At 40.3% G+C, this 14831-nt stretch overlaps 1 protein-coding gene across 1 annotated transcript in view; it reads left to right on the top strand.

The window, feature by feature from the left end:
• Positions 1-14831, top strand: part of FRYL (FRY like transcription coactivator) — a 3917685-nt gene that overhangs the window by 691675 nt on the left and 3211179 nt on the right. The window contains exon 8 of the mRNA XM_044055727.1: positions 12644-12812. Coding sequence (XP_043911662.1) covers positions 12644-12812 — 169 coding nt within the window. The remainder of the gene's footprint in view (positions 1-12643; positions 12813-14831) is intronic.

Here is a 14831-nt window from a genome sequence, read left to right as displayed (position 1 = left end):
CCACAACGAAAAAGACAGAGACAGGCCGTTGAGATCCTAAACTGTCGACGACGCTTCTCCTAAGCCAGTCGCCAGTTCGCCGATACTCAGTGAGGTGCTTTTGCAGCCCCTGATACCCACTAATTCTGATTCGCAGGCCTCTGCTGAGACCCATTCGGAGCCCAGTATGCCGCGAGATGCTTCAATTATGGAACCCGCAGATGTCTCTACCTTGGATGGGTTTGGAGCCGCTGTGCAGGCACCGGCTTCTGTGGGTGTTTTCAGGCCTACAGATTTGTATATTAGACTGATGCCATCTTCAAAACTAAGGCCAAAATCTTGACCTATGTCTAAAAAACCGACGCCTAGGCCACATTTGCAGGCCCCTATGCCTAAGAAACAAATTATCAAAATCGCTGAGGATTTAATTACTCTGATCAGGGGTAGCCAGTCCCCCCCCCCCTTCTAAGAGGCCTAGGCAAGATATTGACTATGAATCTTCTGAACAGTATTCTGTTTCTTCTGATTCTTCTAATGAACAGGAATTGTCTATACCTACTTATGAGGATTCTGATGCAGAAGTCTCTCCTTCTGCTTCTCCCCCTGGGGATTTTTCTTTTGGGGAAACTTTACATACCTTAAGGGAACATTTCCACTGGAAAAGTCAGGATTTTTCAGAATCTAAAAAGAGACTTGGAGATTTTCTTCCTCTTCCTCAGCATAGGCCTTTGGCTGTACCTCCTGTTCTAGACATTGTTGATGATGTTTTTTTTCAGAATCTAGTATGGCTCCTGATTCTCTGCCTTAGGCTCCTTGTAAGCCAGACAGATACTACAGGGTTCCTGACTCCCACAAATTCCTTTTCAAAAATCCTGCTGCAGATCCTGAAACCATTTCTCAGTGTCCCAAGGGCATTAAGGTTTCTACTGCTAAAATTCCTACCCCTTCTGATAGAGATTCCAGGGCAGTGGATAGATGGGGTAAGAAGGTTTACACTTCTGCAACCTTTGCAATCAGGGCTTTAAACTGTTAATTTCATATGCTAAAATATCAACAGCATATCATGGGACTGCTTAAACAGAAAATTGTTACTTTCTGACTGTGTGGAAAATAAAGATTTATAGGATCAAATGCATTCAGCTGAACAAGTTGGAAAACATACTTTGCAATGTGGTTTTGATTCTTTGGTGGCCTCTTGCAGGGCTGCTGTAACTGGGTCTGTGCTAAGAAGGCATGTTTGGCTCAAAGAGCAAACTCTGCCTGATCATGTTAAAGCAAAATTGTTGGATGTTCCTTTACAACAGGATCGTCTCTTTGGTAATAAGGCTGAAGAAGTTCTAAAAAAAGATGGAAGATAAAGCTAAATCTATGCAAACTGTGAAAGATTTCTTACAAGTGCAACCTCCAAGATTTAGCAGACACTGGCCTACTAAGAACTGGTCCTTTCCAGTTCCTTCGAGAGCCACTCAAGTCAAACCCAGACATTCCAAAGGCACCAGGTTTCAGTCCCAAGGGACATTCAGAGCAAAACAATGGGGTGCCTCCTCTTCCAAATCTGGAAACAGCAAGACACCTCCCTATGATAAGCAGTCTCAATGACTTCCCTTTACACTTACCAAGCACTTAACTTTTAGCCGCCCCTTTGGGGGGAAAACTGGCTCTTCATGCAAGAAACTGGCAACTTATAACCCAGGACAAATGGGTTTTAAATATAGTATCCCAGGGATACAGATTTCATTTCCACACTTTGCCAATTTCAAACGGATGGCCAGACCTGCCCCCAAATCAGTGGGCAGAGGCCCAGAAACAAGTACAGTTCCTCATGAGCATGGGGGCTATTCAACCAGTATCAGAAGAGGAAAAGGGACAAGGTTTCTATTCAAGACTTTTCCTGGTACCCAGAAAAGACAAATCATGGCATCCAATTCTGGACTTATCTACTCTAAACACCTTTCTGGACATTCCAAAATTCAAGATGCTGATTCTTCACCAGTTCCTTCCTATGCTAGGCAAAGATGCCTGGTTGGCAACTCTAGATTTAAGAGGCTTACCTGCATATCCCAATCAGGGAATCTTGCAGAAGATATCTCCGCTTCAAAGCAGGCTACCTGCATTACCAGTTCTCTGCACTGCCCTTTGGCTTATCTACTGTGCCCAGGGTCTTTACAAAGTGCCTGGCACCAGTAATTCCATTTTGCAGGCAAAGAAATATTCAAATATATCCATACCTGGACGATTGTCTAATTCAGGCAGAAAACAAGGCCATTCTTCTAAAACATCTGGCTTTGTAAAAAAGGGTTCTAACTTGTCTAGGGTACACTATAAACGAAAAGAAATCACAACTGGTACCCTCTCAAAAAATTGCATTCCTGGGTGCAAGCTTGAATACAACTGCCCAGATGGCTTTCCTTACGCCAGAGAAGCAAATTCATTTGGTGACCTACTTCAAACAGGTGGCCACAAAAATCCTGCTTTCTGCAAGGTAAATACTGCAAGCCTTGGGTTCATGGCCTCCTGCATTTTTCTAATTCCATATGCAAGACTGCATATGAGGAAACTTCAGTGGTACTTAAAATGTCTATGGAGTCGGCATTGTCACATCCTGGAAACAATTATTCCTATCATACCTTGCCTGTGCCTAGAGTTCCTATGGTGGGCAGCGGCCTGCCACCAGAATAAGGGACTGCCATTCACACCACCCCCTGCCGCCCAAACCCCAACTATAGACTCGTCAGACTATGCATGGGGTGCTCATCTGACAGGGAAGTGCATTCAGGGAAAATGGAGCCCAAATCAAATGCACCTTCACATATTTCAAAAAGAAATGCTAGCTGTACAGAATGCACTGACAGCTTTCAAGGACTTACCTTCATGCAGAACAATTACTGATGGACAACACCACAGTTATGTGGTACATAAACAAGCAGAGGGGTACACACTCCTACCCCCTTTGCAGGCTAGCCATGGCATTGTGGAACACTGCTTTGACCTATCAAGTACAACTACAGGCTCAATTCCTGCCAGGAAAGCTGAATACTCTGGCAGACAAACTAAGCAGAAATCTCATGGACCCTCACAAATGGAAACTGGAACCATGGATTTTCAACATGTTGACACGCAAATGTTGGAGCCCAGACATAAATGTTTTTGCCTCACCCCAGAACTATCAGTTGGACAAATTTTGCACAAGAACTCATCACAAAAAAGCCTGGAAAGTGGATGCTCTGTCCTTCAGCTGGAAAAACCTATCAGTCTATGCCTTTCCCCCTCTGCCTCTGCTCTCCAAATGTCAAACAGGACAAACCAAAAATAATTTTGAATGCTCCAGACTGGCCTCGCCAACACTGGTACCCACTCCTGCGCAGTCTGTCACACCTTCCACCGTGGCACCTGCCTCAGACACCTTTCTTATCGTCTCAGCAGAACAACCAAACTCTGCACACTCGGCTCCAGACTTTGAATCTTGCAGCGTGGCTAATCACCTAAATTCACCCATAGTATCCCTCAGCAAACCTGTGATGGATGTCTTTTTGGAGGCGAGAAGACCTAGTACTAGAAAATCTTATGCTGACAAATGGAAAAGATTCTGTGCCTGGAATCAATCTCAAGGGATAAGCACAGCAATGCCCAACATTCCTCAGATTTTGCAATACTTAACTGAGATGCTTCACAAGGGCCTTTCCTTTTCTTCCATAAAAATCCATACCTCAGCCATTTCAGCTCATTACAACACAGAACCTCCCCTCTTCTCTCATCTTGTGCTAAAGCAGTATTTCAGAGGGGCCAAAAACTTAAGACCACCCAGGAGAGCTACATCCCCTGCCTGGGACCTTAATTTTGTATTGAAAAACTTACTGTCCCTCCTTTCGAGCCAGGTGCTACTGCTGACTTAAAATTTCTCTCCTGGAAAACAGCTTTCCTTTTAGCAGTCACTTCAGCTAGAAGGATTTCCGAATTACAGGCTCTTATGGCAGTGGAACCTTTCATCATTTTTCATGCAGACAGGGTATCTCTCAGGACCTATCCATCCTTAATGCCTAAGGTGGTATCCAGTGTGGCTTTTAATCAGACCATTCATTTGCCAACTTTCTTTCCCAATCCACAGAACAAGGAGGAGCGGATTCTGCATTCATTGGATGTACACAGACAACTTAGGTTTTACTTGGGACTAAATCTAACTGCTGGTAGCATTTGCTGCAGGGGCAGAGGGGAAAGGCTATTTCAAAGCAAACCATTTCCAACTGGATAAGCCATTGTATTCGTTTCTGCTATAAGCACCATGGAAAAGCTATCCCCAGGGGATCAGATCCCATTCCACTAGGGCTGCATCTACTTCAACAGCCTTTCTCAGAGGTGTTCCTACCAGGGACATTCTAGAAGCTGCTTCCTGGAGCTCAGTTCATACTTTCACCAAACATAACCATTCACCACTTTTCTCTAAATCCAGAGCTGGCTTTGCCACTAATGTCCTGCAGGGCCTTATAGCTGGTCCTAATGCTGTATAATTCCCTCCACCCAACCATAGTTATGGGAATTTACCCAAATGTAATGACTGCAACAGTGAAACACGAAGAACATAGTACACTTACCATAAATGTAGATGTTAGAGTGTATTCACTGTTACAGTCCTGGTTACCCTCCCTCCAGCCCCCTATTTTTCTCTGGCGATACCTCTACTTTCTTTTACTATGCTTAAAAGCCCCTTTGGTGTAATTGCTTTTGGTTGGAGGTATATATTTTTTGTGTTTTTAATTTTATTTGCTCCCCATTTGGGGGGCACCTGACATCTGGGGCAAGAAAAACTAATGTAATGGCATCGGCTGCATGTTTTATACCCCTGATGACCTGACGTCATGGAAGAAGGGACAGCAACGAACGCAGGACCCAAGACTTTAATCAGGCCAACTGAGGGCAGCCTGCCAGCAGATTACCCAAATGTAATGACTGCAACAGTGAATACACTCTAACATCTACATTTATGGTAAGTGTACACAACTGTACTTTGTCCATTTTCATTCTTCAACTCCCCACCCACCAACTCCCATCCTTTGCAAACTTCTGGAAGAATGAGTCTTACGGGACGTCAGTGTCCTTTGTATTGAGCTCTAGATAGTCTTTTTGTGTATCGATTGCATGCAATGTTTCATGTTCTTTTATCTAAGCATAGCAATTTCCTTTCTGGCAGAAATCAGCAAACAAGATCTGAGGTAACTTATGGTTGGTGCATTATGAATAAGAGAGAAGCTCAAGAGTTTTTTGGTTGCCACAATCTTTAGCAACGGCTAAGTCGGATTTGAGGGATTGGATCCAAACCCATCAATTGAAGAATGAAAATGGACAACACAGATGGAGCATTATGGTACATAACGTAACATAAATTCTTTTTTATTGCACTTTGTTGACTGATTTAATCCCACTAGGCAGTGACATCTCTTTAGACATGACCTGAGATGGTATTCATATTGCTTAGAGGAGATTTAGCCAGGGCACTGGTGGAATTTTCCCCGGCTCTTTTCAGTTAGTACTGTGGGATCTTTTACATCCACCTGTTATTACCACCTCAGGCTCCTTGAGCCTTGGTTTAGCATCTCATCTGAATGATGGTACAGTCAGAAGTGTTCAGTGTTACTGCTCAATGCCAGGAACCTAAAAAAAAAAAAATTACGTTTTCTCCAAGGCCTCGTCACATTTGAGAGTATAGACATCTGTGTGATTACAAAGACATTGTTTAAAGTGGCAGAGAGTACCCTGGAAGTGCCAGGTTTCAGTGCCTTCCACACTTTGACCACTTGCTGCACAGACAAGGGCTAAAGGTAGAGGCGTTGGTTATACATCAGTGACAAGCACACCTCTAGGTTGGTTAGACAGGATGATGCGCTGGAGATCCTCTTTGTGCAGATCACTATAGACAAAATCATGTACTGTATTCTAGCCAGCTATAGGTCACCATCCATCTCCCAAGAAGCTCACAATGAATATTTGGATCTACTGGAGACACTTACCATCCAACCTAATACTACTCATGGGAGACTTTAGTTACCTCTGTATAGACTGGGAATCCTACACTGTCTCAAATCAACAAGCACAGAAATTCCTGGACTTCATAAGTAGAAAAACCTTTCCCCAAATGGTGAAAATGCCCACTAGAGACTCCAACATACTAGATCCCATACTCACAACTATGGAAGAATGCTGTATACCCCACCCCATACAGCTGTCTCCTTGGAAATCAAAATTAACTTTGTAACCCCAGTAAAACTAGTAACCTTTGCAAATTCTTCCAAGGCAAACTACTTTTTATTAAGTGATGGTTTGCCAAAATTCAGTGCCCTTGCAAACGCTGAGAACATAATCGCCTATGCTGAAGTGCTCTCAAACTGTGTACAGCCATGCCAATGGCCATAGAGGCTGCTGTACCTACCAGAGGTAAGCCCAGCACTAGCCCCAGAAACAAACCACCTTGGTGGCATCCCATATTAAACAGGGTATACAACAAAAGAAAAAAAAATGGCAGAAATCAGGAAGGGTAATGCCCATAAAGATAATTCTCTTATCAGACTAAATAGGCAAACCAGGGATAATTAGGTCAAAAAAAGTCAACTTTGAGGTTAAGAGCTTCCCGGGTGAAAGGTAATCTTAAGGCCTTCTTCAGTTATGTCAGAGGTCTCATTATCAGTGCACAGCAGTGTGCTGAACTGGTGGCTAATGGTTCCAAATTCAGAGTCTGGCGATATAGTGAACTTTTAGCAGGCAAATTCAGTTCTAAAAATACTCTATCACCTCCAACCACACCCCCAGAAGTATCCTCCAGCTATGACTAGGGATCATGAAGTGGCTGTGCTTAATAAAACCAAGAGTACAGCCTCACTGGGCTTTGATAACCTGGGATGACTCCTGGACAGTCTCTGATATGAGTTATCAAGTCCCCTAGAGTAACTATTTAACTATAATCTTAAAACAGGTTTTGTGTCACAAGAATGGAGGACTGCGATTGGTCATCCCCCCTCATAAGGGAGGCCCTTCAACACATCCTGAAAACTACGGACCCATTAGTCTGATTATTTTTATTTGCAAAGCCATGGAAAGAATTATTGATATTCTTGGCTGGAATATAGGAGACCTCTAGACATTGGATCCATACCTGTTTGGCTTTGTTAAAGGTAGGTCATGCTTACTAAACCAGGTGGACTTGTTTGTAAAGGTCACTAAGGAAATGGATGAGGGGAAAGCAGTGCATACTTCCTTCCTAGATCTGGCTAAAGCATTTGACACAATACCTCTCTTGGACATTATCAACAAACTTAACAGAACTAGGCATAAACCCCTTTAGAACACACAAATAGCTATCTGGCTCACGGATAGGAGCCAGGAGGTTAAGATTGGTGAGGCCATATCCACAAAGAAACCAGTCACCAGTGGTGTCCCTCAAGACCCTATCCTCTTTGGCATCTACTTATGGAAGGTCAAAGCCAATGTCAAAGGCTCACAGATTATTGCAAACCGGGGGCAGTCATTGAGTCCTCACAAGAAGAGAAACACCCTCCAGGAAAGCGTAACACAGATATTTGTTCCCAAAAACATGGCTTAAGACTCAATGCCAGCAAATGCATTATAGTACCTTTTGGGAAGTCAGTTACCCTGGGTAAATACATAATCAGTAAAACTCCCTTAAAATCTGATTCACTACTCCGGGATTTTGTAAATCATTTAGATAGTAACCTAGCCTTCTACCAACATATGTACAGGGTAGTAAGAAAATCATTTTAATGTTGCTCAGCTTATAAGCAAAGTTATGGCATTTTAGGTCCAGAGAGGTTATCATACCCCAGTACTTAGCCCTCATCAGACCTTTCATACAATGTAATGTACCCTTTATGTACCTGAGCAGACACATGCTGCAACTGGAATGCCCTCAAGAGCTCCTTTCAAAAGGAATATAGGGAGTAAACAAAATGTCCTTTACTGATCGCCTCAAAGTCCTGTCTCTGTACCCTGTATCTTACAGACTACTGAGAGATGGTCTTTGCCTGGCATACAAGGCATTCCTTAACCCTGTTTTGATGAAGCTTTTGCACATCTGCAAAACAAACAGCATCAGAGTTACTAGATCAAAAGACCTAAATTTTGCTTGCAACGTAAGTAAGACATGCTGAAGAGAGAGATGTTTCTCAAATTACCATTCTCAGGAACAGGCTCCCCTTCCATGTGAAGCACAGTTCCTCCCTAACCCTGTTTAAGCTCAACTTGGATCAGTGGATGGGTAATAAGAAATTCATCCCTGGTCTGGCACTTATGTCTCTGATGGACGTAGGCAGTCAGCAAATCACCCCTGTAAAAATAAAATGTATGACTCGCAACTGAGTTGCACAGCTAGGCTATAAGGGCCCTAGTTGTTGTTATCCATGTATACATTGATAGACCTATGAAAAGGTGAGTATGCTTCCTTTTGAGCTACTGAGACTGCTGGCAGTATGGACTTCACCAGGGCTATTCATAGTTCTAGAGCAAGTAATGCCAGTTTGGAAACTACTGAGTTGAGGCTGAAGCTCTTGTCAGAAGAGGTAACATGTTGTTGCAAGTGTGTAGTTTTCTTTCTGTATTTTAAAGGTGCACAAGGATACAGGGATTTAAACTGCTTGGAAAAATGTTACTGAAGTTGAAACAGAGGTATGAAAATGCAGGTATGTAAAAGCCACTAGTCTGATACTACGGGGTTATGCATAAGCTTAGGTCAGAAGACCATATGTAATAGAAGTAACATGCATCATAAGTTATTGCACTTTTTAAATAACAGAATGGCTACAATGTCTGTTTTATTATGGAATATAAATGGTCTTACAGACATGAATAAAATCAGTGTATTGAACTATCTTAAGAAATTTAATGCCCGAAGTGCAGTATTGCAGGAGATGCTTCATACCATTTTAATATGTAGATTTCACTTTGGATAGTTGGCAGAATATCAGGGACAAAAGAAAAGAACTGCTAATATACTGATAGAAAAAGGGGACTCCACTTGTGATAGAAGGGGAAAAAACAGTAATGGAAAGCTTTGTAACAGCAAGGACAGACTGGCAAGGAAGCAGGTTTTCGTTAGCAGCATCTGCAGTTTCCCTACAAACTGCGGTTACAAAGCTTAGAAGATTTTGGGGAAAAGTGTATTTTTATTGGGGCATTTTTATTTATCGGTGGTAACTGGAATTTAGTATATAGCAGTGCATTTTTTTCGGGGAGAAGGAATCTAGAAGTGAAACTAACTAGAGAAGGTAGATTTTAAGTTTGTGAAAGAATTTGTTGTGGAGGATGTTACTTCAGTAGCCAGAGTTCACAGGGAGTATTAGTAGTATTCCCCACAGTACAGTAATTGGACTAGACTGGATAGAACTGTATCACCACAGTATGTATATTTGGTTGATAATATTAAGACCCATCCAATAATGGTATCTGACCATGCAGCTATAAAAGTAAGATGGAGACTAAAGTAAAGGAAATGCATTGGCATTTTCCTACATATTTATTAAAAAACTTAATTTAAGGAATAGGAAACGGGTAAAATTTAAGAGTTATTAGGGCAGATAGAAATGGTTCCTGAAGGGCTAACTAACGTGGGATACAGTAAAAGATGGAATTTAAAAATATTGTGGAAGTGGTAGAGCAGTGAGAGAAAGAAGTAACAAAATATATATATATGTGTGTATATATATATATATATATATATATATATATATATATATATAAAAAAGGATTGGCAAATGTTAAAATTCTTGCAGAGGAAGGGGCAGGCTTATGGATCAGAAAGAGGAACAGCTGCAGAGTACTAAGAGGAAATTGAGTTAATATCTGGACAATGTGCATGAGTTTATTAAAATAGCTGCTAGTTGTTTCTTGAAGTTAATCATATCCTCATACAGAAATTATTTTTTACTAAGACTTGGGCAGTAGAGAGTGGAAAGAGCTGGAGCAAAACACTGAAACCCTATGACTAGAAGGTTAGCTAGGAATCTCGAAGAGAGAGAGAGAATGGAGAGATTTTGTCAGTATTATAAAAATCTTTATTGAGCAACAGAGTAGGGGAATCAAAAGCAGATTAAACTGGAAGCATTTTTGAAATCTTTAGATCTTCCAAAGCTTGGTGAAGCAAAAGTTAAACAGTTAATAGGATAGGTAAAGTAACTGTGGTGTTTCTATAAGTACAAGGAAATATTGAGGAGTAGATGGAATTCATGTAGAAATCTGAGATGAGACATGGGATTCAGGAGGCTGTTAAAAATTTGGAAGACACTGTTTAATAATGTTTTGAAGGGAGTTAAATACCTGCATTATTATGGTAGGAGCAGTGACGGTGGTGGTTATATTACAGACTTAGGGAAATCACCTAGCAGACTCTGCATTGTGCAAGACCACTATCAGTTCTAAGTCCTGATTTTTGACTGTACTAGCTAACAATGGCAAAAATGTTACCCAAGCTGATTGGTATGGATCATTTGGGTTATGTGAGAGGGAGTAAAGCATTTGATAGTGTTAATGGAATGATGATGATTGAGACGAAATGAGATTTAAAAAAAAACTTCATTATTGTAGATTAGTTTGGATGCAGAGAAAGTGTTGGGATAGAGTTTGCTGGGAATTCATTAGGGCTACAGTACCATTTGCATTCCTAAATTGAATATTACTGTAGTAATATAATAAATTGAATAATAGGTTAATATTGGCTATGTACACGCTGGTTTACAAAGTCCATTGAACATTTGGGGGAAACACATAAATGTAGGTTTTATAAAACCAAGTTGGAAACAGTCGCACACCTCGTTGCTGGTTGTAACATAATAATGGCAGGAGGGACTGTATGCTGAAAGACATAATAATGTGGCAAGACTGTTGCACTGAGGATTGCGCAAACATTACGGTGTTGAAGTGGCATAAAAACACTGGAAACATGAGCCACAAAGGATCATAGAAAATGAAGTTTCATCACATGGGATCACCCATTACCAGCAGTTCAAAAGATAGATGCTAGAAAACCGGGTGTAGTCGTCCATGAAAAGAAGACAAAAGTAGCATTGATCATTGCTGTGCCCAGTGACTACAGTGTCTAGCCTACAGAGATGCACAAAGTCTTAAACTATCAGGATCTGCAGGCAGAAACAAAAGTAATGTGGAGGAAAGATACTCAGACAGTTGCAATAGTAGTAGGAGCAACGGTTCTTAAAAAAAAAAAAAAAAATCTACAGTCGTAGTTAGATATGTTACCAGTACATATAACCCCGTACGAGGTTCAGAAGGAGTCATTACTGGGCATATTGCGGGTGCTGCGAAGAGCACTTTTGGCTGACATCAAAGATTGAAACAACACTAATTTCATGAACTTTAATCATACTTTGATTTAGAAATAGGGTCCATTCCTGTCATGGTATTAGAAACTCAAAAGATTTGGAGAAATTAAAAAAAAATGGGGACTCTGCCCCCAATAGTTGATGAATGAATGAAAATTGACAGCATCAGATAAGAAAGTTATGCACCTATCATAATGTTCCATCTGTTTTCATTTTCATTCTTCTTCAAATCCCCAGCCCCCTTCCTTTGTCATTATGGACTTCTGGAAGAAGAGATTATAAGAACTCCACTGTGCCTTATGTTGAGTTCCAGATAATGGCTTCTTCTGTCAGGGATATTGCTATTTCTTTGTCATCTAGCAAACAGAATTTGAGGTATGTTAGGGGTTGATGCATTATGGGTATGGAGGAGCTTGAGAGCTTTTTGGTTGCCACGAGCTACTGTAACTGCTGAGTCTGATCTGAGCCCAGTAGTTGAGGAAGAATGAAAATGGACAACACATTTGGAACATGGTAAGTACATAACTTTTTTTATAATTCAGCTGCATTGCAAGATAGCAGTAGGGATTGACAAATGCTTTCTTTTATATTGTTTTCCTAGAAGTGTGTTCATTTGAAGGCCTGGTACTGGCTTGGCAGGCTTAGGATTTAGGCAGCCTTTTATTGTCAGTATGTGAATCGCAGTATCCTCCTGACCTGTGCGTATGTGCACACAGATGATCCTGATCCTTAGGATGAACCCAGTAGATGAGTCACTAAGAAGAGTTCTGTCATATATCAAATGAAAATATAAAAACACATCTGTTATTTTATCGAATTTGTGAATATTTAGGTAGGATATTTGTGTTCCAAAAGGTTGTGCTTTTATATACCACGGTTAATCAAGTTATAAACTAGTCATGCTACATATAAAGAAGTTTGTTCAGAGATGTTTGACTCTGTAATGTAATATCTGTAGCTGGGTATGAAGGCTTTTTGGTTCTTTTGTTTAAATAAGAGATGCTGGTTTGTTCCTCAGATTAATTATTCTGAATTATTGTCATGCATGTTGATCAGCTATGTAAAGGTGCAGCACAACTGAGATGTTTGTTTTGAAGTTGACTTCTCTGAAGACTTGACATATTCCTGTTCAGTTTGTTGCATCGGAAAAATAGCTGTACCCCTGTTTGTCACAATTGCAGAAATAGTATTGTAGTGCTTTTTTTTTCACCACTTTACAACAGGTTTGCTGAGACGTTGGATAAAAGGAACTGCTAACGTTTTCATTTCTGTTTTATTTCCTATTGTATAATATCATGTTTGCTAACTACCATGCGAATGATTCAACCTAGGTTTCAGGCTGTCCGGAAAAAGTTCATGACAGAATTAAAGGAACTGCGACACAAAGAACAGAGTCCTCATGTGGTACAAAGCGTCATAAGCTTAATCATGGGAATGAAATTCTTCCGGGTCAAAATGTACCCTCTTGAGGACTTTGAAGCTTCATTTCAGTTTATGCAGGTAAATATGAAGGTCTTTGTCACAGTAATGCAGATTGTCTGTACAAAAGGAGGCAGCATATTATATTGAGTTTTAATTGTTTTAGCAGAGGTAAAATAAGCAGTTTCAGAATTTAAAGATAGTATCATTTGATGGTAATGTATTATTTTAAAGTTTACATTTGAGCAAGCTATATTCATAAGACATTGCAAAAAATTGCATTTGTGTTGCTTACCATCTGAGAAGTGTTGAGTTGGCCATTCCTTCATAGTTGCTGTTCTTGTGTCAGCAAAGGCACTGACAATAGGTTAGGAATCTTCCTTATAAAAACAAATGTTGATGTGCACCCTCTCTGGCTACTCAGTTATATTTCAGGTGATTTTAATTGTGAAGTAGTAACATGGTTACCCATCTCTTAAGTTTAAGACAAATGGCCCATTCTCCATTTTCTTCTCTTTTAATAAATGTATTTGTGCTAGAGTAGCTATCCCCAAAGGTTGCCATTTGTAGGGGATCTCCACAGTATTGAATCCTGTAGTTTAGGAAATTTAACAAAGTGATGAGATTGAGGCAATTGCAGGGTTTATTTTATATTAATGGAAAGATGTTTAACTGTTTGTAATAATGCTGCATGAAGGAAGAGGCTTTAAAATGCAAGTGTCCAGTATCCCTTCACATGTATCAAGAGGTGATAGACTTTGAAAAAGCTTTTTAGATGTAGGTACAACTACTTAGTTTGAGTGCATCCTCTCATATTCTCTGAGGGTGCTTCCACTTTGTTTTCCCAGTACACAGCTTACGCCACCTGCCATAAAGCCGCCAACACAAACTTCTTGATGTAAGTTACTTCACCATTAAAAATTAGAAATGCACTGATATTGGTAGGATTAGTAACTGTGTTGGAATGTGCAAAACATAGTATGCTGAAGACCAGAACTTGTCATTATAGAATCTGTGAAATCTTCACACATTCCAACATTTTCTAGAGAGGTGTCTTAGCTCTACATATCCAGGCTTGCACCAGTTTTGTAGGTTTACCTTGGTTGTTTGAACATCTTGTAGCTGTTTGCCAATAGGAAGTCTTAAATGGCACTGGAAACAGCTGTAGCCCACATTGTTCCTCCAGGCATACCATCATAAATCAACTTCTAAGCAAGAAATCAGGGGAGCTGTTTTGCTGCTACTGCTGAAGATACTTGAAGGGAAGCAGTTTTCCTTCCTCTTTGTCCTGAATTCCAAGATGGCTGCACACTGAGCATCATGTTGCTTTGAACTCTCCTGTTGTGAAAATTTAAAACAAAAATGTAACTTATTATTTTATCAGTTTGTCTAAATTGAGTTAAAGGCTATTCGTTAAATTGCCTGGATGCCAGCAAAGAAAAAAAATTGAGAAAGGGATAATCAACCAGAAAAGTATAAGAAAAATGTCCTGTTTTCAGCTGTTTAGCAAAACAGTCCAAGTTTGTTTTAATACAGGAGAGATGGCTTTCTGTAATTTGAGAGAATTACATTCAGAGATGTTTATACAGTTCTGTAGTCTCTCACCTATTTTAAAGTCAAATTATAAAAGGCAGGAAAATAGAATATGTTTTAGGGATCTATTCAGCTGAGCTGATAGAACTGCAGAAATCAGAGGTTGAAATAAAGGAAATAATGGATGAACATGAAGCATTTCAAGAGCTGTTTCAAAAAATGTAGAGAAAAACTGATAATTTTCTGATATTTGAATCTATTTCATTAAATTTATGAAAGTACAAATAAGCAACTGGCCCGATGTTCAACAGCAGATCTCTTAATGAGAGGGCAATCTTGTGTAGGCTCCTGATATGACCACAAGGAAGCACCCAAGACCTGTATTAGAAAAGATGCAGTTGTACCACCACCAAGAGCTGCTCTTGACAAAACTGTTGCAGAAGGGAAAAGTACTGAGTTGAGGGTTCTGGAAAGTAACTCATTTACATCAGGCTGAAGAGAAGGAAATTTATCTCAGCAGTAAGGGGTTGTCAATGGGCAGTTGAGATGCAACTTGCAATATAGAGC

Source organism: Protopterus annectens, chromosome 14.part0 (genome assembly GCF_019279795.1).
Source record: "Protopterus annectens isolate FY-2018-M chromosome 14.part0, PAN1.0, whole genome shotgun sequence".
NCBI lineage: Eukaryota > Metazoa > Chordata > Ceratodontiformes > Protopteridae > Protopterus > Protopterus annectens.
The sequence above is the reverse complement of the archived record's forward strand: the minus strand, read 5'-3'. Positions and strand labels throughout refer to the sequence as shown.